This window comes from Lagopus muta, chromosome 2 (assembly GCF_023343835.1).
Source record: "Lagopus muta isolate bLagMut1 chromosome 2, bLagMut1 primary, whole genome shotgun sequence".
NCBI classification, from domain to species: Eukaryota; Metazoa; Chordata; class Aves; order Galliformes; family Phasianidae; genus Lagopus; species Lagopus muta.
Genome location: NC_064434.1, coordinates 6,722,460 through 6,746,677, shown reverse-complemented (window position 1 = coordinate 6,746,677; position 24,218 = coordinate 6,722,460). Strand labels below are relative to the sequence as shown.

The 24,218-nt window shown below is 44.7% G+C and overlaps 1 protein-coding gene across 6 annotated transcripts in view; it reads right to left on the bottom strand.

The window, feature by feature from the left end:
* ITSN2 (intersectin 2) overlaps window positions 1-20,617 on the bottom strand; it is a 66,994-nt gene extending 46,377 nt beyond the window's left edge. For 3 of the 6 annotated variants that reach the window (XM_048938062.1, XM_048938066.1, XM_048938067.1), the window contains exons 1-2: window positions 20,548-20,617; window positions 10,011-10,074 (exon numbers count right to left, since the gene is read on the bottom strand). In XM_048938062.1, the coding sequence (XP_048794019.1) occupies window positions 10,011-10,041 (31 nt within the window). In that variant the 5' untranslated portion in view covers window positions 10,042-10,074; window positions 20,548-20,617. Of the gene's footprint in view, window positions 1-10,010; window positions 10,075-20,442 lie in introns of all 6 variants that reach the window. The other 3 variants (XM_048938068.1, XM_048938064.1, XM_048938065.1) reach the window with 3 other exon arrangements.
* Between the last annotated feature and the right edge of the window lie 3,601 nt (window positions 20,618-24,218).

The following is a 24,218-nucleotide window of genomic DNA, read 5'->3' as shown; positions in this document are numbered from 1 at the left end:
AGAGAACTTTAGGGTCTGTTTACGACAGGATCATAGACCTTGTTAGGGACAGCCTGTTTTCTTCAGAAGGTTATCAGCCCGATGCAGAGCCCTAATGGCATCTCTAAAGGACTCGCTTTGATGGGCTGCCAACACGAAACAGAAACAAACACTTCTTCCCTTCAAAGGGCGAGCTGCAAATGTAAAAGAGGGGAGGAAAGAAAGTGAAGCTCTAGAAGAGCAATAAACAGCCTTCAAAACGCTGCTGTGAAACTTCTGCCGCTGGTTAGTATTACCGATGGGCAAATGCAGCTGTGCACACTGGTGTTATCAGCAAAACAGACAACCTCTTCACTTGCAGAACACTGCAAGGCATTACCACATTCTACAGGGAATGTGTGTTTCTCACTGGTTGGTGCTGCTTGTTTGGTACTCTAAGATAAACTATGCTCCTACAAGCTACAAAGTTAATTAACTCCACCGAGATAATAAAACTAAATTGAAAGAGCACTCCCTGCACATGCAAGTCACGAGGACGAGTGATTATACACCACCTCTTTAACCATCCAAAAAAAACTAGCAGTAAACTTCATAATGAGCCTAAATAAATATTTATCCCCATGTTTAAAAAGGGGGAAACTTCACACAGCAGCTTCCCTGCAGCTTCATAACCAGGGACTTTCCACAGTTCAACCATCCAGAGCATTTGTTGCTGCCTCCCATCAAGTGGACTCAAGAGAACTGCTTGGTGTGCGACGTGCTGGGACAACCCTACCTACAGACACAAACAGGGGGAGACTGGAATCAAGTGCACCACAGACATATTCACAACAGATCAAACTGAACGACCCCAACTGAGGCAAATGAAGCGTGGAATCACACTTTTCATTTTTCTTTGGTGTTGGATAAGCACACTAAGAGTCTCAAACACACAACACTTCACCATTATTATGAATTCCCAGAGTCCCCATCAGCGTTTCTAGTATTTTCAGTACTTGTTTCTCCTATTTTTTGTTGACTTTTCTTTATTTTTGTAGATTTTCTGCCCACCCCAAGCACTACCTGCTCATCTTTGGCTCCCAGCTCCCTCGGACCACAGCCAGGCCCACGCTCAACCTGCTTTCCCAACACACACATTGATCCCACTGCTTCTTGTCCCACCCAAAAAGCATCACAGAGGCTCTGGGAGTACAAGGCAACACTGCACAACCGCCAGAGGAAAGGAAAAGGGCACCTCTGTGCTTAAGGACAACTTGAGCAGTTTCTTTAACGCAGACGCTGTTACAAAGGAAACACCTGTAGCTGAAGCCCATTCAACAGTAGGAAAAAGCTCCTGGGTTTCCCCTTCCATTTCACATTTTCACTAAAGTTTTGAGTTTGTTTTTTTGTTTTTTTTGGGGTTTTTTTTGTAAGATTTTTAAAAGTCTCTGATGTGCTGCCCAAAAATAATTGTTCCACATAGCAAAGCTGGTAACTCATCTGGCCAAGAAACACCTGCTTAACTCAAGGGCACGCTCACAGAAACGTGAAGAAAGAAGCAGCAGATGTTGCACTGTGGGGTTTAATTCATACTCCCCCCTGTTTTGTACAGGATTTCTACATATTGTGGTGCATTAGGAAGCCTCAGCTTCAGTAGTTCATTAAAATTAAATACTGGGGCTGTTTACTCACGTGCCCTGTAAACAGGAACAGCATTCCATACCATGCCCTATTTTTACCGACGTGATCATCGTGACTGAAGCCCCACTTCAGTGTACAGAACCTATCATAAAGAATGAACGTAAGAACTTCTTTGCCATGCTGTGATCTCAATTAGAAAGACACAGAATGAGTATAATCCCTACAACAACCTGAAGACACACTGTCTCCTCTAGTGTGAGATACATCACAGCACAGTCATAGCATCACAGAATGGCTGGGTTGGAAGGGACCTCAAGGACCACGAAGCCCCTCTGCCACATGCAGGGCCACCAACCTCCACATCAAATACCAGAGCAGGCTGCCCAGGGCCCCATCCAACTTGGATCTTGGACCCCTCCAAGGATGGGGCATCCACAACCTCTCTGGGCAGCCTACATTTGATGCTTACAGTGATGATCCACTTGTTAGCTGAATTTCACAGTGCAACTTGATGATTCCAAAGCACTTAAACTATCAGGTTGTAACAATGGGATATGACTATACTTACACAATCACAGTATCATTTATCATTATGGCTATCCATTTTTAGAAGCTCCTTTTTAATTCAGTTATTGCCAAACTCCACTGAAACACGATGCAACACAGCCAGGAAAATGTTTTAAAAGAAAAAACACAGACAGAGCAAAGTGCATCAATTTCCTTTTCAAAATGTGTAAATGAAGATCGTTTTAGAGATCTATCCAAGCTCCACTAGTGCAAGAACATGAGTATAAACATGACTGTACTCTTCAGTGCACCCAGGTGTGCTGCCTTTTGTGATAGCTGGTTCTAGCACTCGTGTCAACTCATTCAATGGTATTCTATGAAGTTTTAATGAAACAAGAGTTCTTGGATAGCATTCCCCAGATCTCAGTTCAATAGCAGCAATAAATATGAAGTACTTTTTGCCTAACTGGAGAACCAGTGCTCTTGAAATCATCTGTAATCACCGAGTTACTGACAGGTGCACGTAGAGTAATCTCATTTTTCTCTCCGCTGACATGGATTTGTACAACATGAATATTTCCTGATGGACCTTAGAAAAGGGACAGTCATAAAGCCACAACTACAGAAACTCAGTAGAAGGCATGAGATGGAATGTGATCACAACATGAAATGGAAGGTTCTCTGCCACGTTCTCCCATACCCTGGGAGGCAAAGGTTGCCTCCATTTGTTGCTGGCGTAAGCGTAATGGCAGCTGGCAGCCTCTGCAGCTTTCTTTGGCACAACACGACACACAAGCTGGAAGATATGCTTTATCCTTCAGTTTAGAGCAAGCCAGCAGCTCTTCTGGGTGAACTGCCGTCAACCTGTATAGAATCAAAGTGTTTAATAAGGAAAGTAAAAGCTTTTAATCAGCACTGTTCAGGAAGAAAACCTGCCGGTGCTCAGATTAAAGCCTTTCACTACTCAAAGTGGATTCTTCTTATGCTGCTGCCCACCAGCATTCAGAAAAACCCTACTAATTAATTGAAAAGTTACAAAAGGACAATTTGTTTAATCATTGCCTAGCAGATCTTTATGGAATGCAGCAAAATGAACAAGATTCAGGTCAGTTTTCATCTGCAGCTGCTAACAAACCTTTGAGTGCTGGGAGCGGTGCTGGCAGAAAACAAGGAAGAGGATCCAAAATGAACCTTGAAATTAGGTTGAGGAAAGGAAAGGATCCTCTTACAACAACAGAAGGTGACATAAAATCAGAGCAGAATTTTGTTCAAATAATATTATATCCTCTACAGCAACTTCTGTAGTTATCTTCGTATTTCCAGTTTCTCAGACTTGAAGAGGAAGTCCGGGACTAAGAGGAAAAGAGAACCACCACCAAATAAAAATAAAAAGACAGACAGGAAGAGTGAGACAGAAGGGAGAATGAAGAGGAGCTTCCTGAGCTATCTGTGGAATAAAACAAATCAGGAGATATTTTAAGAAACAAGCCATGGTAACGACTGCCAGCTCAGACCAACTGTTCACCTCGCTGAGCAGCCAGCTCCCAAGCCCAACACCTGGCACGGAAGGAAAGCATGGAGTGAGCCTGTGGTGGCATTTCCTCACTGTGTTTCCTCAGTGCAGCCCGTGACCCAGACCTGTATCACATTAATGAGATGAAAATGCATCTATATCTAATCAACCATGGAATCCATGTCACCTTTTGGCAATCCACAGCTTTCAGAGCTTACTGACAGTGTGCTGAGTGCTGTGATTGATAGCTGCCTTGGTATTTTCATTTGATACTGGTTAATTCTTCTCCTGTGCGACCTACTGTAGGGAACCTGCTTTGGCAGGGGGTTGGACTCGATGATCTCTGGAGGTCCCTTCCAACCCCTACAGTTCTGTGATTCTGTGATTCTATTATGAGAGATCAACTACCACTTTGCTGCCACCTTCCTAAGGTCACTCATCATTCTATATGCATTTATTGTATCCATCATGCCAAGCTGGAAGGTCCTAGTCAATATAATCACTCCAAATGAGTATGATAGCTTGAGTCTTTCCTTGAGCATCACACTCTCTTGACTTTCAGATATTAACAAACTCGGACACTTCCGGAGCCAAAAGTCCACAAGTTTGGTTCCAAGCACTGGGAGCTTTGGTTCCCAGGTGTTTTGAGACAATGAGTCCCCAACAATAAGGAAAAAAGAAAAAAAACCAGCACATTTTCTGCCAACTGTCAGCTCAATCATTTCATTGTGTACTGGTAAGAAACTCAGTCCCACAAACATTTTGTGTTTTTAAGTTTTCCAGCCTTTCACTCCTTCCAGCCATCTCAGTTATGATTGAAGGCTGTTGTTCAACTGTAAGAAAAACAGCAGATGTCTCAACAACTGATCCGGGATACTGAAAAGTCCCAACCTAAAGCATCTCTAATTAAAGTAACACTGCAGCATTGTATAAACGCATTCGACAGACCACAGACAACGTCTAAAAATGGTTTATTCTTGCTATGATGATTAGGGGGCTAAACCTGAACTCATTCTGCCAATACCAATTAATTTTATCTTTGGCCTGTTCAACATGTGTAGGCCATAATGACCACGAGAAGGCACAGGATTTAGCTGATGTTCAAAAGGCAGTATTTCACACTGTGACAAACAACCCTAAGTTACACCAACCATACGAAGCAGTTTATCAGACTAGAAGGGCAACTCCCAAAATGTTGGAGCTCATCTTCCTATCAAGGTGAGAGAAATTCTCAATAGTCAGAGCCCTGTGAAGCTCTGCCATGTGGTAGATTGATGTTTGAGTCCCTGCAGTGAAGCCTTCAGGCTCTGGCTTCATTCTGGGGAAGTATTGGTTGATCTCCTTACATTTTCTGTTTTGCCTTTTTAAGTATACGCTCTGAGGTACAACAGAACCACAAGGAAATCTCACTGGCATCCAAAATGATTAAAGCAGCCGAAATTATAGACATATTACAGAAGATGAATCCCTTGGTCCCCCACTCAGCACAGTCTTACCTTACAAAACCTAACACAGTCCTAAAAGTAACACCTTATCAAGACAAGGCAGCTTAAAGTAACTCAGTGGATGACATTTGCCAAGTTACCAACTAATGGTGAAGATTGGTTTAGGACTGCAAGGCACTTCCAAGGTCATCGTGTCCGGACTGCAGCTGCTCTGAGGAGGTCTCACACAGAACTCCTTCCCCAAAACCAAGCTCTGCCTTATGGCACTCAGATTCCCCCCTGACCACAGGGACCAGAACATCCCAGAACCATTCTGATTTCCATCCCAACACACTAAGAGCCAATCACAGGGGGTTGGAGCTTCATGATCCTTGAGGTCCCTTCCAACCCAGCCATTCTGTGATCTCTACTGAACTTTGTGCTGCCACTAAGGTCACCAAGTCCAACCCCAATCCACCCCACTATGCCCACAGTGCACGGTTCCAGAACACCTCTAGGGACAGTGATCCCACCTCCCTGGGCAGCCATGTGGCACTGCATTATGCAACAGCACACAGTATCACTTACTTCACCACCACGTTCTACGATGCATTTCCTTTCCCTCCAATTACATAATTATTACGTGATTATTTAAGACATCCGGTTGTCTTCCCCCTTAGTCACAGCCAAACCCTGGGCTCCCAGCACACAGCAGAAATTCTTCCAGCCTACAGCAGCATGACTACAAAGCCACCTGAGGAAGCACAACGGAAACACGATGGAACTGAACCAGTGATGCAGTGCTTCCTGATGAATCCTCCCTGGAAAATGACTCCTTGTGTCATCAGAAAACCGAACCAGCATACACATGCTTTGTATTAACGATATTTCCATAAATAATAAACGAGTTCATATGGTCCCAGGATAACAATCCATGTAGAATTTCACTACTACAACGACCAAGACTGGTACTTCCATTTTCTCTCCCTTTTAGCCAGTTCTCTCTCTAATAAACTCCATCTGTTTGACTCTACCCACAAAGTTTAGAGACTAAAGAAAGCATGGGATGCCCTCTGCATTAAAACCTTGCTCCTTTTACTGTGTTATTATTTACCTCTATGTCTCATTATTTTCAGCTTCCAAAATGACATATGAGCAAGACACTCCTGCAATTCTACAGAACTACTTCTCACTTCTTAGAACTAAAGCACACATCTGATACAGGACGTGCAACTGGAAACCTAATGTTTTGCAGTTTGATAGTGGAACATGTAAGTCCATCTGACTTGAAGTCATGAAGTTTGCTCTGTATCAAGCAAAAACCCGCATCCTCATGCAGAACCCAGGAATTAATTTACAAGCGTAAGTAAGGCCACAGAATATTTCTGTCCCTGTCTTTGAATCTCCCTCATTTCCTTTGCCTTACCTGAGGCGAAAGAACAAGTTCTGACACTTCCTTTGCAAGCTGTAATTCAGCTCAGTGTCTTTATCTACACTTGCTGATATCCAAGTCTGCAGTTTCCATGCCTGCAGTACACACAAGGTTAAGAGTCATGTTGCAGCCATTAAGGTTTTAATTGAACTGCAATGACCAATTCCAAGAAATTTCAGACCAGGGATCTAGAGATAAGACTTTTTAAATAGAGAAGACAATTTGTGACTGCATTACTCTTGACAGCAGTGGAACCAGAACCCCATTCAGCTCTGAATTCACTAACTAAAACCCAGCTTGAAGTATTAAGCTTAAAAAGAAAGTGAAATGGAGTTCTGAGCATTACTTTTTGCATCTCAGCTATCAGAGGTGTTTTCCTGTTGGACCACTACACATTGTATCAAAGGAAACAGGCGGTAGGAGGGAAGAGGAAGGACAAACAAAAACATAAACAGGAAAACCAGTCCCAAAACTCCCATGGTACTTAAGGAAACTCTGTGAGATACTGATCAGCAAAGACTGCCTTCCTCATTCCTGCCCGACTGCCAAGATTAAATCTCCCCAAACCAAGATCCAGCCCGACTGAGAAATTCTAACCTACAGAAGAAGAGGAGTTGGGAGAAGAGCAACATCTTGCAGCTGCTCTCCAGTTGTAGCAGAAAACATCCCACGGCAGGGCAGGCTGCTTTATGACAGATACAGCAATCAGGAAGATAAATTACGTGGAAGTTGTTTCAGTTCCTATCCTATTTTTAACCACTAACTCATTCTTTAGAAATGTAATTTTGAAAGTATTTGATATTTGGTTCAACCAAATGCCACTTCTACAGGATTTGAGATGAGTTCCTTAGATTAGCCTGGATCTCACAGTAGACTCTCTGTGATGTCTCTGATCTATCTGGCGCTGTACGCATGCCTGCAACTTGCAGCCTTCCCACAGTAAGGCATCGCTCGGTCTTGCCTGTTCACATAAGAAGTCACCACAACCATTACAGCTAGCCTAAGTTTGCCAGACCTGGCAGATGCACCCCGAGTTCCATAAAATCAACGTGCACTCCTCAGGTCCTGCTTCTCCTCTCTGCTGGAAATGCACCCACAAAAGTCACCTTGGACCAAAATGGAAGGTCAAAGGGAACCCATCTGTAGATGTTCACTGTGTACTTGTATATCTTTAGAGAGGAAAGGTAAGTGGTTTAGCAAGAGCATGTGTCCCAGGAGCACAGAAGGTCCCACCAAGCTGAAGTTTACGTGTGACCACACAATTAGAAAAGAATATGCCAGTTCTCAGCCCAACACACAGCCTGGCTGTCAGCCACACACTCAGGCTGCAGAGTCTTGAGAAGCTGGTCTGGGAGAGCTCCCAAGGTGCCCTCCATGAATTCAAGGCTCTGAACTGGAACGCCAGCAGTTAAGTGAGTTAACCTTCTTTCCTTTCTCTGCTCAGACGGAAAACAAGGTGCTGCAGACTCTTCTGCTCACATTGTTTGAGATGATGTAAGTATCTCACTTCGCCATCTGAACCCTGCAGTTCTCAACCCCGGTGTCATTCTGTACCATGTAATTGCTCACTTGCACACACACGCTATCTGCTAGCTTTTAACACCAAGCACCAAAAACAAACCTGAAACTACTTTTGTAATTAATGACCTAAAAGCTAAGACTTTGCACCTTGATAAGAACGAGAGGATCTTCCCCCAGGAAAAAACCCCACAGTTTTCCTCTAGCAGAGAGCAAAAGGGCCAATGCCCCACAGCAGGCAGCCACTGCTCTCCACTTGGGCTGCAGGAGTGCCTGTGGGTCTTACTGCCTCATGCATCACTGCATTCTTCATCCAATGCTTGAAGCCATTACCAATGTCTAATACCATAATCAGAGGTCTGCAGTGAGTGTTAAATGTAGGTGATCTACTTTGAATGCAAACAGTAGTAGGAAGTAGCAGGGAAGGGGAACACATTACAGAACAGTTTCAGTAGTAAAAATTGCTCAGTATTTATCCAGAAATCAGTTAAAACTACTCTTTTCTTCCTTGCCTGGTATCTTTCATACTTAATCAATTCTGATGAGAAACATCATTGCAAAAGCATACACAGTCATTCAAATACACTGTGAGCTTAACTGCTGCCTGTTAGCTCATATTTTCTTACTAAGTATTTCAACACAGTGAAACTCATTTCTTGACACAACAAAACCTTTTGGCCTAATTCCCTTTTGAACTGTGCAAGGGATTCCAGATGAAGAAGAGGAACTCTTCCCCAAGCTACACCTTTCTCAGTTCAAGTCGTGCATGTGATCACTGCCTCAAATACCTGCAGTCCTTCACCAGAAAGAGAAAAGAGCCAAACAAAGAAGACAGAATCGTCCACGTGTAAATCAACCACAGGACAGCCGAGAGCACAAACCCATGTCCTCTCTGAAGAGCATTTTGTGTTTAAGCTGGGGAGCAAAGAGCACGCAATGACAAGAAAATTGTTTTTCTATGATGCCCAAGAAGTGGAAGTGATACGTAGGCTTCTGCCCTATGATATGCAATATGTTGACTCGTTTTACTTCTCTTTTAAGTCTGTGGAACAAAGTCCAGATCAAACTGCAACTGTCTGTATAAAAAAAGGTGTTTTATGCACACGTGAAACATGTAAAACAGTTTAAATTTGAATTCTGAGCACTTTGCTTTGGTTAAGAAACACTTTTCTTTTTCCATTTCACTCATTTTAACAGCAGTGATCTTCTAAACTGGTTACATGCAGACCCCCCAGTCCTGCAGTAACCTTCACAGAGAAGAAATACCTTTATCATTCAGCTCCCTATCTGGAATATCTGGAGCACCAAACATTGTTCCTATATTTGCCTTTCCATTTTGGCCAGCTTTGCAAACAACAGCACATAAACATAAAATTTCTCAGCAGACAGCTGCAACTTGTGCCTTCACAAAGAAGCTTGCTTTAGAAACAGCGAGCTCCACTATACACATAAACACACAAACAACTCTAAACTTTGGTCTTTTACACATCTTTGATAGAGAATCACCAAGAAACAAATCCAAAAGTTTCCACAGAGTGCAGAATTAAGACGGAGGTTCTGAAGTTTTTCTTCCTTCTAAAGATAGTTCTAGTTAACACTAAATGATTAACATATTCTACTATTTCAGCTTAAGCAGCACATTATAACGAAACAAATGTTGTGCTGCATTACATAACACAAAAGGTATGCAAGTCAAATCAGCTATTACTTTGCATTTTCCCACTTACAGTCAGTCAGTGCTCATAACACAAGACCAACATTCCTCACCCCTTTAAATGATCTGAGATTTCTAGATGCTCCAGGCATTTCTGTATCTAAATCACGCCACAATTACGCTCACAGCCAATTTCTCCCGGTCTTACAAGGTAAGCTGAACTACAGGAAGCAGTCTGCAGCAAACTGTCCACAACGCTGCAGCAGATACAAAAATCAGCTCCTTTTCCACAGGGCCATTTCAACAAAAAATAAAAACAAATGCTCCCACCCCTACCTGAACAACCAGAACCGAGCTACTCACCATTCACCGCCGTGGGAAACTGAGCCATCATGGTCCTGAAAGTGCCTTGCTAGCTTTCAGCCATCTGCAAAATAAAAACATCGTGCCATTAATAATGCAACAAGGGCAAAACGTCGCCGCGCGCTCCTGCTGAGCAGGGGAACGTCTGTCCCCTTCAGCTCCCACTTCCGACAGCAGACAATGCAGGGCTTCACACTGCTGCTGAACAAGCTGAATTTACATTTGGGAGGGGGTGGGGATTTTTTTTTTATTATTATTATTATTTTTTTGCTTGCAGTCTTGAACCTAGTGGCATATTTTTAAAGGGAAACAGTGCTGACTGTTCAGCAGCTCCTGCATAAAGCACACAAACAGCTGCCTCAGGGCAGACAGAGTGGGGTGCAGCACTCTCTTGGCAAGGGGAGGGCCTGCATACCCTAAGCGTGCTCCCTGGTGTTACTTGTGTCTATCACTAAAAAGTTCACCTGCAGCTCCGTATGGAATGCTTCTGCTGAGAAAAGAGGAGAAACAAACACTGTTCAAACTCACCCATTCCTAAAGTGATTTGCAAAGAGAACGCTCTGACAGGATGCACTCTGGAAAAAGAACTGCCCTAATAAAAATCACAGAACGGCCTGGGTTGCAAAGGCCCACAATGCTCATCCAGTTCCAACCCCCTGCTGTGTGCAGGTCACCAACCAGCAGACCAGGCTGCCCAGAGCCACATCCAGCCTGGCCTTGAATGCCTGCAGGGATGGGGCATCCACAGCCTCCTTGGGCAACCTGTTCCAGTGCCTCACCGCCCTCTGGGGGAAAAACTTCCTCCTAAGATCCAACCTAAACCTCTCCTTGCCTCAGTTTAAAACCATTCCCCCTTGTCCTACCACTATCCACCCTCATAAACAGTCCTTCTCCCTCCTGTTTATAAGCTCCTCTCAAGTACTGGAAGGCCACAATGAGGTCTCCCTCCCTTCACTTCTCCAAGCTGAACAATCCCACTTCTCTCAACCTTTCTTCATAGGAGAGATGCACCAGCCCTCTGATCATCTTAATGGCCCTAACTTGCAGTTTCCTTTCCAGCAGCAATGCATCTCAACCCCATGCTGCCCTGCCCCCAAGGAAACTGCTGCACATCCCATCCCAAAACTCACACAGCTGGAAAGAAAGCGTTCCAGATCTGCTGCTGGACAGAGAAGAATATTTGTGTCTATTGCACATTCCTGCACGGGTCCAACATTAACAACCCTGCCTCTGTATATTTACACACCATTATTTTTAAATCCACTTTAATACCTATTATTCATATGCTTATATACACCCTGAAAATGCCATGTAAAATCAGGTGACTGGGATGGGATGTCATCCATTCATTCTCACTGGGTCACCTGTAAACATCAGAGCCATGTGTGCACTGGGCTTCCCCAGAATGAGCCAAGAAGAGCACTGCATCCAAACTTAACTCACTCTGCATTGCTCATATAACTGCCCAGTGAGGGAAGAACAACATATCCATATCTTAAATGTAACACATTACAGAGCAGTTTCATTAGGAGACTTGAAAATAGCCACCAATGTCAAGTATGCTAATGATACTGCTGTGCAATGTGTTCTATGCAGACAAACAGATGCATACATTACAACTATATCATGTCGTTTATGTAGGATATATGTAGGATACACACCTGTGTATGTATGCACACATACAGAATACACACACATGTACATAAATAGAAACAGCAGACGAGTCCAAATGATCTCTCAGGGTGACATTAGGCATCAGCTGCAGAAAGATGAAAAAAGGAAGCCTGGATCTATTCCAAGAGAGGAATTCTGAAATGAATTTGGGTATTTTTAGGTTGCTTGCAGCAACCTCTCCTAGGCTCTACAAGCAAGAGACACTTGAGATCTATGAATAGCTCTCCTGACAAATGCTTCCAGTGTTATTAAACATTGCTACAGCATGCCTTGCTGCAGAAGCTGTTCTGCCAGGAGGGCCAGGAGAGAACCTGAAGGCAGGAGAGCAGCGGGATGCTGAGCAACACCCCCAGGAGCAGCAGAGCAAAGCACAACACAGCAATGCAGATTCAGTCCTAAAGCCCAGAAATCTCAAGATACATTTTTCAAGTCAGCTACGGAGGAGTCAGCCTTTGCAGTTCTTGGGTCTGATGAAGCATGTGACTGGATCGTGTACACTGAGCTCCCTACACTCTCCCACAGCTGTGAGTGGGAAAAGCAAGCTGGATTGTTAACGGGCTCAAATGAACAAAGCTTCTCCGCCCTGTTCTGATGCTCTTGGAGTCTCAAATATACCTTAAAAGTCAACTTTAATTGATAACTGTCACTTTGAGACAGCAGGCCTGCAGTAGGTGCTTCCACGTGCACTTGTGGATGACGATCAGTAGCCTGAACAGACCACAAAGATGAGGAAACAGCCATTATAACCAGAACACCCCCCAAAAGATTCATTTCTGCAAAACATTATAGAAGAAGTGCTCTGTGAACTCATTTCTCATCTCCTATCAATACCAAGAACAGCACGAAATCCAGCCTGCCACCCAGCAGCTTCAGGTGTCCCACTGACCACCGGAGACAACACAAAGTCCTTCTGCCATTTAGGGGGAAAACATGAAAGCTTGGATGCTATATTTAAAGGGTAGAACCATCAGTTCTTGTAAACAAATTCTCAGTGCTTCAAGCACTTGTTAATTGTTTGAGATGTGCCAAAGTGCAGCTTCTGCTCCCTTCCTCAATAATGGGAAGGGAAGGGAAGGGAAGGGAAGGGAAGGGAAGGGAAGGGAAGGGAAGGGAAGGGAAGGGAAGGGAAGGGAAGGGAAGGGAAGGGAAGGGAAGGGAAGGGAAGGGAAGGGAAGGGAAGGGAAGGGAAGGGAAGGGAAGGGAAGGGAAGGGAAGGGAAGGGAAGGGAAGGGAAGGGAAGGGAAGGGAAGGGAAGGGAAGGGAAGGGAATCGAGACAACATCAGAACTGGTCAGAATGCAGGATAAAGGGAGGGGGGAAAAAAAGAAAAAAGCTTCTCTGAATGTTAGAGAAAGGCTCTGCCCTGGAGGGCAGTGGGCACAGCCTTGAGCTGCTGGAGCTCAGGGAGTGTTGGGACAGGGCTTTCACCCACAGGGTCTGGATGATGCTGTGTGGAGCCACGGCTTGGACTCAATGGTCCTTGTTGGATCTCTTCCAATTTGGGATATTCTACAATTGTATGATTTGTGACTGGTATATTCTTTGTCATTTTACAAAAAACAGCCTAAATCACTTCTTTCTCCAAAATATTTCCTCAGAGAAACCACAGATGCATGGTTTCAGCTGGAATGCAGGTCTGGAGTAGCTGGTTTGTCACCCCAGGTGTTACTGGAAGAAAGCAAACTCTACAGAAGCAACACATCTGGACACCTCTACAATTTTTCCACCTTTCTCAAGGACAGCAAGAAGCTGCACTGCAGATTTCTGCTACAAGAACAATTAGGAAATACTGCACCTGATGAACATTACAGCTATTTGCTACTGAGCTAATTACAGATCATTTTCCATTCCTTCTGTTTTGTACTTTCTGGTTTAGACCCTCCCTGCAGTAGCAGGATCCCAGTACAACATGTTATTTAGGTGAGACCTTGTGTGGATTATGGCTATTTTAAAACCATAAGGCACTTGAAATGAAAGCTTTTAGAACCCAATCAGTGTCAGCCTCCCAGGGGTGAGCTTTCTTCCAAGCAGCAGCCACCTGATGGAGGCAATTTCAAGTCAACCAGCCAACACATCTCATCAACTGTCCCTTCCAGGACTTCACCCCACGATTCAGTTTAGAACTGCAACAGAGGTAACCCAGAACCACTCCAACAATACCTTCAGAAGTGCCAGGTACTCCTCAGGGCATCTCTGCATGGAGGAATTGCTACTGTGTACTCAAAAAAGGGCAAACACCATTCAGACTTCAGTTTCTATTCTACCCAAGTCAGGGCTCTAACATTGGCCAAAACACACCTGAAGTCAGCAGATAAACTCTTCCAATCAAAGAACAGCACACATGACATAAACATTGATTTCACTGTTCCTCTGGAAGGATTTGTTCTGCATTTGGCTGCTGTATGTCAACATCTAGAAAGTCTCTGCTCCCACTCCATTCCGTTTCCAACTTTAATAGCCTCCTGACCCTTGGATTACTTGCTAGCTTGAAAAAAGGGTTAAATGACATTGGAATTCACATAACATTCTTCTGCCCAGCTTGCCCGATTCATGGGTTTTCTGAATATACTGACCATGCAAAATGGATGCCACGCAACATAAAAGAATCGCCGTTTCCATTGCGATGGTGAAACATAACTGTGACGGTTTGACTATTTTCTTTTCAATTATTATTACTAGCTATTTTTCCACACAGCTGCCCAGTTCTTCAGAAGCCATTCAGAATAACACGACTCAGCTCAGCTCTGTCTGGGGAGCCATAAACCCTCCTATCGTTTCTCTCAGACCCTCCCACATCTCATTGCACAGTCATTTAAGGAAGCTCATGCACAGAGTTCAGAGGAGCAACGTAAGCTCAGGACATCACCTTGCTATGTGAATATGTGTGTCACTAAGCTAAGAAGACACAGATCCCTGTCTGTTCATGCTGTCCCAACTCTGATTCTTCCTTGCAAAGATGTTTTGAAGGACAGAACAGGAGTCCCACTTTGGGAAACTCACTACTGAAACCTTACGGTCTTCCCATAGGAGACATGTACATGAACTTCAACAGAAAAAGATGGGAATTCAACCCAGCTCTGCCTCACACTGACAGAATACGTTCACTAACCTGATTCCAGACAAGGAGACACATCACCACCTCCACTTTGTTCAGAAAGAAGGAAAAAAAAAAAGAAAAAGAAAAAAAAAAAGCAGCAGATAGATTTAAAAGAGAAAGTCCATGTTAGCAACAAACACAAAAGCTCTCCATTTCTACCTTTGAGAAGGAATTCCAGGCTGTAGGTTGAAGCCTTCAGGGAGAACTGAAAGTGATACAATTGCTCCTGAATGGGTGGTAACTTAAAATACACTCCTCTTTCTTGCTTCCTACTTCCTTATTTGCATGACTGCACTCGGTATGCTGCTTCTTGAAGTCTGCAGATCCCATTTTGAGACGCAGATTTCAGCTCTAATTCTCTGCCAGCACCATACAAGAGCCCTAAGATGCCATCCAGTGAGCTCCATGCAGCTCCAGAAAACTTCCACGCGCAACCCCTGAATTCATAGGATCACAGAATCACCAAGGTTGGAAAAGACCAAGATCATCCAGTCCAACCTTCCATTTGTGTCACTGCAGACTTGGGCAAAGCACCCGTGTCTGATGAGTTCTCTCTACTGTTATTTCTCATTCCAACCACGATGAGCAACACTCAGGGCAGGTTACTGATGAGCCCATCCATTTAACATCTTGTCAGACACTCTTCTCAAAGAGAATTTTGAGCCTCCTCCATCCATTCTAGCAGAAGTACAAATGAAATGTGCCTCCTAACAAAGCTGAAGTAACATAAGTACTCTTCTCTTACTATCTTCCACTTCAGATAAAGCAGCTGCTGTTTCTCCTTGATGAACAGCTAAAGAAGCCCCACGGGAGAAGAAAGCCAGGCTGCAGCACCTCTCCCTTCCCATCTGAAGACCCAGGTTCACACCACGCTCAGCCCCATCTGTGTCACAGTCATCCTGTCCCATCAGCAACTGCCCCTCCAAGCATTCCTACAACAGACACCGAGATACAGGCAAAACCAGAACGACACTTGGGTGCTCCAAAACTATATGAGTGGCACACTGGGAAGTGCACAGCACCTACTGACAAACTATGGTTGTATGATCGTTAATGTAAAAGCAGTAACTAGTTTTCAGGATCTCCAGTGTTTTGTGGAAGTCTGGCTTTGCTAACTAAACAAGGACTCTTTCAGGTCATAAAAGGAAAACAAGTGAGGGAGAGGTTCAATCGGCATTTGGTTTTTAACCTTCAACTTGCTATACAGCATGCAAGTAACGTGCTGACATTACAACCAAGCTTCATGAACTCAGGGAATCAATTGTTGTTGGAGTCAGACAAACATCAGGTGGTGAGGCACTGGAACAGGTTGCCCAAGGAGGCTGTGGAAGCCCCATGGCATGGAGGCTGGATGTGGCTCTGGGCAGCCTGGGCTGCTGGTTGGTGACCTGCACACAGCAGGGGGTTGGAACCAGACGACTGTTGAGGTCCTTTTCAACCCACGCCATCCTATGAGTCTATGATTCATCTCAATGTTGGGTGAAGGCCCAAGGAGCTAAATCATACATAGCTAGAAAGACAGTTTGATCTTACTAAATTCTTAGCAATGTGAACACATTAACATGTGTTAAGACTTAAATATTTAGTGTTAAAATTCTTCATCTCTGAGAACTAAGGTAGAGTTGCATCATTGGAAATCAGCTCTGATTTTTGACAGGCCACAGTATGGCCATAATGGGCAATTCTTTTACACTGCAATTGTCATATTTTTAGAAACAAAGAGGAGTTAACTCCTATTTCCTGTTCTTCCCAAACGTTGCTTCACATACTGTTGAATCATGAACTACAGATAGCACTCAGGAGTGATGCCACAGCATTTCAGAAGCTTCACTTGCATCAGCCCTGAAACTTCTTAATAGAGGAGTCAACTCTGAGCTTCAGTCTCCTCCTTCTAAAGCTGAAGGAACAACATCCAACACCAAGTTCTTCCCATCCCATCTGCTGCCCCTGGTACTGCAGTCCCAAAGCAGCACTGGACCAACGACGTTTTTTCTACAACCTGTAACTGCAAAAAGAATTAAAAATAGCTCTCAGATAATTGTCCCCTATTAAGCAATTCCAGTGAATTACTCCATCATCACGTTACGTCATCTGAGTTTCATGTGGTATTCTGAGAACAAGAGTTACACAACGCAGCGCTCACTGCAAACTACCAGCTCAACACAGCCCAGCAGCAGCCAGCTCTGCCAGACTGCATTCCCCTAGTGACCAAAGCAAAGCCTTAAACGTGCTGAAGTTCAGCAGAAATGAAACTGCATCAGTTCCACGTTTCCTTCCTGATTGCTATTTTACGTGTCTTTGAACATTTGGTGCTAAAGGCACCAGAAAAACAAGTCACTGCAGTCTCTGTATCATGCTGCAGTATGCAATACAGCAAGGTACGTGGGACTGCACGAGGAATTGAAAATGCCTTGTAAAACAAAATCAACTCCCTTGTTTTCTAGAGAAAGGCTTAGAGAATAAATTAAAAATCCTGATAGATGGATTCATCAGTGACCAAAAGCACAACGTGCCAGCGACCAGCATGCTGACATTTTTAGCCTGGCTTTAAAATTACAGTGCGTATCAGTCCATCATTCAAAGGAAACTGAGCTTACAAGCCTCACGGTTCTGTAAAGATCCAGAAACTGAATTCCAGAGGTATTCTGGCACCTGCAACATTTGCAAATGAGCATTTGAAAATGTGAGGATCACTTAAAATAGCTGCTTTAGCACTGGAAGGCTGAGCAGATGCTCTAACAGGAGCGCTTCCCCTCCAAAGTATTCCTTTACACCATCCATCCCTGTGCAGCTACAAAAGGAAAATGCAACTTTAAAAGGTAAAAGATGGTAAACTGATTTTAAAGCTAAAAGAATACAGAATATTGTTTTATCTCATACCAAAAATAAACATTACAACCTCAAAGTACTTTGTGCAAGTGTTCTACTGACAAGTGACAGTGCTTGAACGAGTCAAAGTCATAAAAAAGGTAATTCCCCAATTAGCTGCACGTCTGTTATCTTTATAGACCAATGGTCACCTAAGACACGGAGAAAGGCAAAGAAAGGTCACTGACTTTCACACACCACTCAGCCAATGAAATGAGTGCTCCAATCTAGCAGTAATCTAGCACAAATTGACAGACATAAATCCTACTGCTCTCCCAGCTCTCACAAAGGGACCATGTTTATGCCAAGCCTTCCCCTGAAAACATGTCAGGATCCATCCTTTAAGCTCTTTATCTAGAGATGTGGCATTACTCTGAACTAAGAGTGGCTTTCAGAAGTCAAAGCAATGTGAAAACAATCAATGGCAGCAGATGCTATACGTGGAACAGAGCTGGGCCTGGTGCTGCCATTAACACAAGCTGAGGTCAGTGCAAGACTTTGTGGCTTTGGAAAGGTTCTGGTGCCTGGGGGAGGATCCTGATGCTGGAAAAAGGCAAATATCACACCCATCTTCTACAAGGGCAAGAGGCACAATTCAGCCATATAAAAGGCTGCAATTCTGACTACAATCCTTTGAAAGATTAAGGAGGATAACCCATCCACTGGAACAGGTTGCCCAAGGAGGCTGTGGATGCCCCATCCCTGCAGGCATTCAAGGCCAGGCTGGATGTGGCTCTGGGCAGCCTGGGCTGCTGGTTGGTGACCTGCACATAGCAGGGGGTTGGAACTGGATGAGTGCTGTGGGCCTTTTCAATCCAGGCCATTCTATGATTCTGTGACGATTCTGTTGTAGCCATGTACTGATGCTTGATGAAAAAGGCGAATGCAAACAGCCAGCTCACATTTATTTTGGATAAGCCACTCCTGGACCACCTGACAGCTTTCTCTTCTGATCTGAGTGCTCTGTGCTCTGTGGATGAGGGGAGAGCAGCAGGTGCTGCTCATTTTGACTGTCCAACAGCTTTTATGAGGTCTACCAGTGCATTCTTATAGTGAGAGCCAAACTGGTGAGGCAGAGCAGTGGGCCAATACCATTTGACATCTTTGCTGATGAGCTGGGCAGCGGGACGCATAACCCTGCAGAAAGGATGGAGGATGCCAAGCCTGCTGCATGCTGCCCAGAGAGGTTGAGGATCTCCACCCCAGAGGCATTTCCGACATGGCTGGATGCTGATCTCAGCTGGCCCTGCTTCTAGCCAGGGTTGGACCACACCACCTCCAGAAGTCCGTTCCAAACTAAACTATTCTGCGATGACATTTTAGGTAAACAGAAGCAAATGGAAACAGTTTAAAGGTATTTAAAAAAAAAAAAAAAGATATTTGAGGTATTTCCTCTCAAGTGAAAGCAGGCCAGAAACAAATATTAAAAATGAGGATGTCCAACTTCTGAGGCAATTTCAGAAAGGAAAAGAGAATAACTCAGGACTTCCAAAGGAATCTCATAAAACACCGCCTTCCTCAATTTTACATGCTGATCAAGATGCTGCTTCTGTGGCAAGAGCAGAGACTTGCAAACTGTTAATTAACAGGTCAGAGATATCTGTCCCTGTTTGCAATAGGAACCAGAGAGCTGAGCGTGCTGCTGGGCAGGGCCTAACCATGAGATCTTCTCTCAGCAGATACCTGTGGTCAGGAGGTGTGAAGCTTTTTGCTTTAAGTCAAGCACACAAACCGCCTTTCTCTTTATAAATCCCATCTCTTTTCCCCTTCCAGCTCCAGATGAGTGGATGAATGAAGAACTGCTATCAGCCCCATGGTTTAACTTCAATTTTGATGGCTTGCTACTTTGCTTTGGAACAAAATTAATTTGCTTTTCTCTATTAAGGACCACAAACAGAATTATCTGTAAATAAAACTACTGTAAGACTCGCTGTGGTCCCCCTCGCTGTAATATCTGAAACTGAATAAAGCTTTTTCTCAGCAACACTGTTCAAAATCATTAACCACTCAATTCCGCCTTGAACTTAATCTCTCTCTGCCCACAATCAGAACGGTAAGAAAGCATGCAGCCCATAAAGCACCGACAGCATGAAACGTCTGCAATGGACAACTCCACAAACGATAACGCTGTGGGAACGTTACATCCCAGACTGAGCTGCTCCTCGGATGTACCTCACATCCTTGATCCTGTACAGACAGGAGAAGGAACAAAAAAAAATAAATGCAATTCCCTCGGGGCAGTAATTAAACGGAAAATCGTACTCACTTGATCTAATTTGGGCACCTGACTGAGGAGGCTGACCAAAATCTCTCCATAGCAGAGAGCACAGAGCAGCCCGAACCCAAACCTGTGGGGATGCTCTTCATCCCCTGGACGTCACACAGGGCCTGGGCTCTGAGCAATTATTTCTCCAAGGACCCAGAGTGCTGTGAAACACCGTAATTTAGCCAGGGGGAAAAAAACAACAGCCGAACAACCGAAATACGATGGACGAACCCAACGGGAAGTAAAGTAGTAGCACAAAAATGAAGCTTAGCGCAAGAATGAAGCCCAGCTAGCACCCAATTTACCCAATTAGCTCCTACAGCTCGTTATTTCTAACCATCACCGCCGCATCGGCGGATTCAGGTGTTGGTCACGGGTGACACCTTTGAGTTTCCAAGCAAACTACGTTTGTTTGTTTTTCTCCGTCGAGACGACGAACTGCCACCAACTTCAGCCCCCCGAGCCGCAGCTTCTCACGGCAGCGACACAACGCAGCGCTCCGTCCCGCTCACCGCCCGCCCCGCGCACCTCAGCGCCGCTCCCGGCCCCGCCGCGCTGACAGCGCCGCCGCTCACCCCCCTGTCCCCCCGCTCCGCACAGCCGAGCCGCCGCCGCCGCCGCCGCCGCCGCTACCTGTTGCGCCGCCCGGGAGCGCCCGCGCCGCGCCGCCTCCTCCTTCGCCGCCCCACAACATGGCGGCGGGGGCGGGGGCCGCCCGCTGTGGGGGAAGGCGGCGGGCGCGGGCTGAGGGCGCCGCCGGGTGCTCGGCTTGGAGCAGTTCCCTACAGGGAGCTGCGGGTGCCGTCGCCGCGCCCTGTGAAGCTGAGCGGCGGAGCTCGGAAAGCAGCGCAAAGCTCCGTCAGTTGCAATCCCCTAAGCCTAACCTCCAGCCGGCCTTGGATGGGGCGCCTTTAGGAGCCGTGTGTAGTCGCAGGATTCATTCTGCAGCTTCCCTAGCAGGTGGAACTTGCTACGTACCAAAAATTAGCGTCTTCCTGCTGCGTTTTTGCCGTGTAGATAATTACATATCATCTCCGAGTACAGTTTTTTCCAGTGACTCGTTCTTTCAGGTTCTCAGTGGACCCGTCCACTTTGTTACACCTTGTGCGATTCATCGCCATCCCCTAAAGTCACATCACTGTGCCATGTTTTGGTCATGGTCACACAGCAGGACGCGCTCCTGGACGCTGTATTTCTTTGGTGTTTAAGCTCAAATTGCTGCTCTGGTTGCCACGTGGCATTGCCAGCTTGAGTTAACATAGAATCATAGAATGGCCTGGGTTGAAAAGGACCACGGTGATCATCCAGGTTCAACCCCTGCTGTGTGCAGGGTCACCAACCAGCAGACCAGGCTGCCCAGAGCCACATCCAGCCTGGCCCTGAGACATATTTACCGTCCCAGCTTTCTCAGCCCTCTTTGATTTAATGCTCTCAAAGAGACGGCATTTCCCTTCCTTACTGCCAGCTCCAAAGTACACGATGTGATTTGGATGCACAGATATTTGCTGTGGAGGTGGATGAAACACGTGTTCATGCAGCACTTGCTCACTTTGTGTCTTGAATTGCTGTGGTTGTGCCATTATCTATGTCTTCAGCTGTGCAAATTCTGTGAGCAAAGCTTCGTTTCACTCCAAAGGGTTGGCTGAGGTAAGAGAACAGCACTGGCTCAGGCACAGATTCCTCTGGAGCCTCTCTGATGGTAATTTCTCATTTAAATTAATTTCTAATATCTCTTATAAAGCAGTCTTTAATCCCTTTACGACATACTACAGTGATATTGCCTGGTTCTCAATGTGACTTTGCTGCACAGGCGTCACCTACAGCCTTCTTTGTATTTAAGAACAACACTTACATTGGACATAACAGCATTTAGATTCTCTCTTGCAAAGAAGTTTAAAGTAATAATAACCAGGTAAATGTATTTCTTCTTGTAGTAAGAAAAAGATCAGGCTGGTAATTATAGTAATAAAGCACTGAGGGGGAGGCAGTAGAAAACCTACCAGCAAAAGTCAGTAAGAAGAAGTTAGACGACGGTCTGTGAGCAGTTACAGAAGGATCATCAATCCTCCCTTGGATGCTGACCTGAATGAATTCTCAATGAACCTTACATGTCTTTCCTTCTATAATTAACATCAGCGCCTGGGCTCGCCAAAGGAAGGGAGTGGGGTAACATCCCGTGTAACACTTGTTCCACTGCACAAAAGGATGGGCACCAAAGCTGGAGGAGGAGAGCTGGGGGAGCCCGTGCTTGGAACGAGGTAGGGCACGCTGCTGGGCACGTGATGCTGAGTCACACGGGGCAAAGTGTGGATGCACATTTGCTGGTTCGAAATGTATATATAGTTCTGCAGTTATGCCTGTAGATACACTAAGCAGAAACACAGGGGTTATGCCTTTTCCAGTACCCCCCAGGAGAAAGCAGTAATGTAATGCAGCGAGATAACTACTAATTGCCTGCTATGACATAGAATTTAAGCCAGAAGCAAACTGCAATAATATGAGCTTTGTTGCCTGGGATGGAAACAGAGAGAAAGCAAAATCCAGCTGACTCCCTCGAAAGGAAAACCTTGAGTGTGGAATTAGCATATCAAAGCTTCATGTGTTATTGTAGACAAGTTGAACGCTGTTTCATCTTCATCATCACTAGCTAATCAGAGCTATTAGAACAACACATATCTGTAAGATTAATTAGCCAGCAGGAAGAGGAGCAGAACTCACAGGCTGCTGTGAATACACGGCAGTCCTCCAATCATTTTTCTTTGTAATTAGAGCAAAGTTTAGCGTGAACTAGAAAAAAATGCATCCTTGAAATGAACTAACTCTTACCCAGCTTGAGAAGACTCTCACAGAGGCATCTCAGGGTTTGGAGAAGAGTGTACTTTTTGCAAGCTTCACTGTGGTTTGGGAGGAGATATCAAGTATTAGGTAAAATAAAAGACCTTTCTTGCAGTAGTTGGTACCCTTTGGGCAAGGAGTAGGCAGTGGAAAAGCAACTTAAAGCTGCAGGAATAAGTTTGTTGGTCCTAGAGAGCCATTAAAGTGAAGAAAATTACTGATGAGTAATAAAGAACATCAGCTGAAAGGAGAAGAAACCAATCATACGATTGTATAGAAAGCTCTGAAGACACTGGGGCAGAGTTTCAGCATATTATCAACTCAAAAGAGATCAATTAAGGCAAAATGTGTGGGAGAAGCAGAAAAGAAGCAGGATATACTGTAAGCAGTAGTAATGTTACTGTTAGCATTTACTATTCTGTAAGCCCTTGGTCATACCTGAGCCAAAAACAACTTACAACTTAAAAGCTACCAAGATCTTATGAAGAGAGGTAAAGTAACACGGAGTCTTTGCTGTCTTTAGCATAATAAGGGAATATAGAATAACAGAATAATTTGAGTTGGAAGGTGCCTTCAAAGGCCATCTAGTCCCACTCCCTGCAGTGACCACATTGCTCAGAGCCCTGACCATCCTGACTTGAGTACTGCCACGGACAGGCAGAGGGCACCACCACTTCTCTGAGCAACTTGCGCCAGTGCTTCATTCCCCTTACTGTCAAAACTTTTTCTTTATATCCAACCTAAATCTCCACTCTTTTAGTTTGAGACCACTTCCCCTTGTCCCATCACAACTGACCCTGCTGAAGAGTCTGTCCCCTTCCCTCTTACAGCCCCCTTTAGGTACTGAAAGGCCACTCTCATGTCCCCCAGTGCCTTCTCTTCTCCAGGCAGCACAGCCTCAGCTCTCAACCTGTGCTCACAGGGAATGCATTCCATCCCTATATATCCCTAATATCTCCGTCAGTAATCAAATCTTTATTTGAATGTTATTATTTTGTAGGGGTGCAGAGCTGGTCTGCACTTTCCTGTTCAGAGCAGGAAAGATTCCTTTGGCCAATCATACTGAAATTATTTTGAGATTTATAGAAAAGCAATATAACCATAGAAAAAGTGGATTTCCAGGCAGGCCAGAATGTGTTGCGAAGGCAACATTGACTCATGCAGACTGAATTTTGGCAAGTAAAGTCTTACCAACATCTGAACAGACAGAGAATTTAACTTGCAAAACCTACGACAGCACAGGCATTGAGAAACAAAGAAGCACACACAGATTTCAGCTTTTAAGTACTGGCAGTAACTAATTAATAGCATTAAGCAAGGTTATTTCTTGCAATTTGCAATCCTTAATCTCTAATTAGTAAATAATACTTTGGAAGCCAGAGTTGCAAGTTCTTCTCAAATGCCTTTGTTTCTCTACTCTCATGTGTTATACAGCAAGCCAAGAAGCCAGTCCAATCCAACAGGTTGCC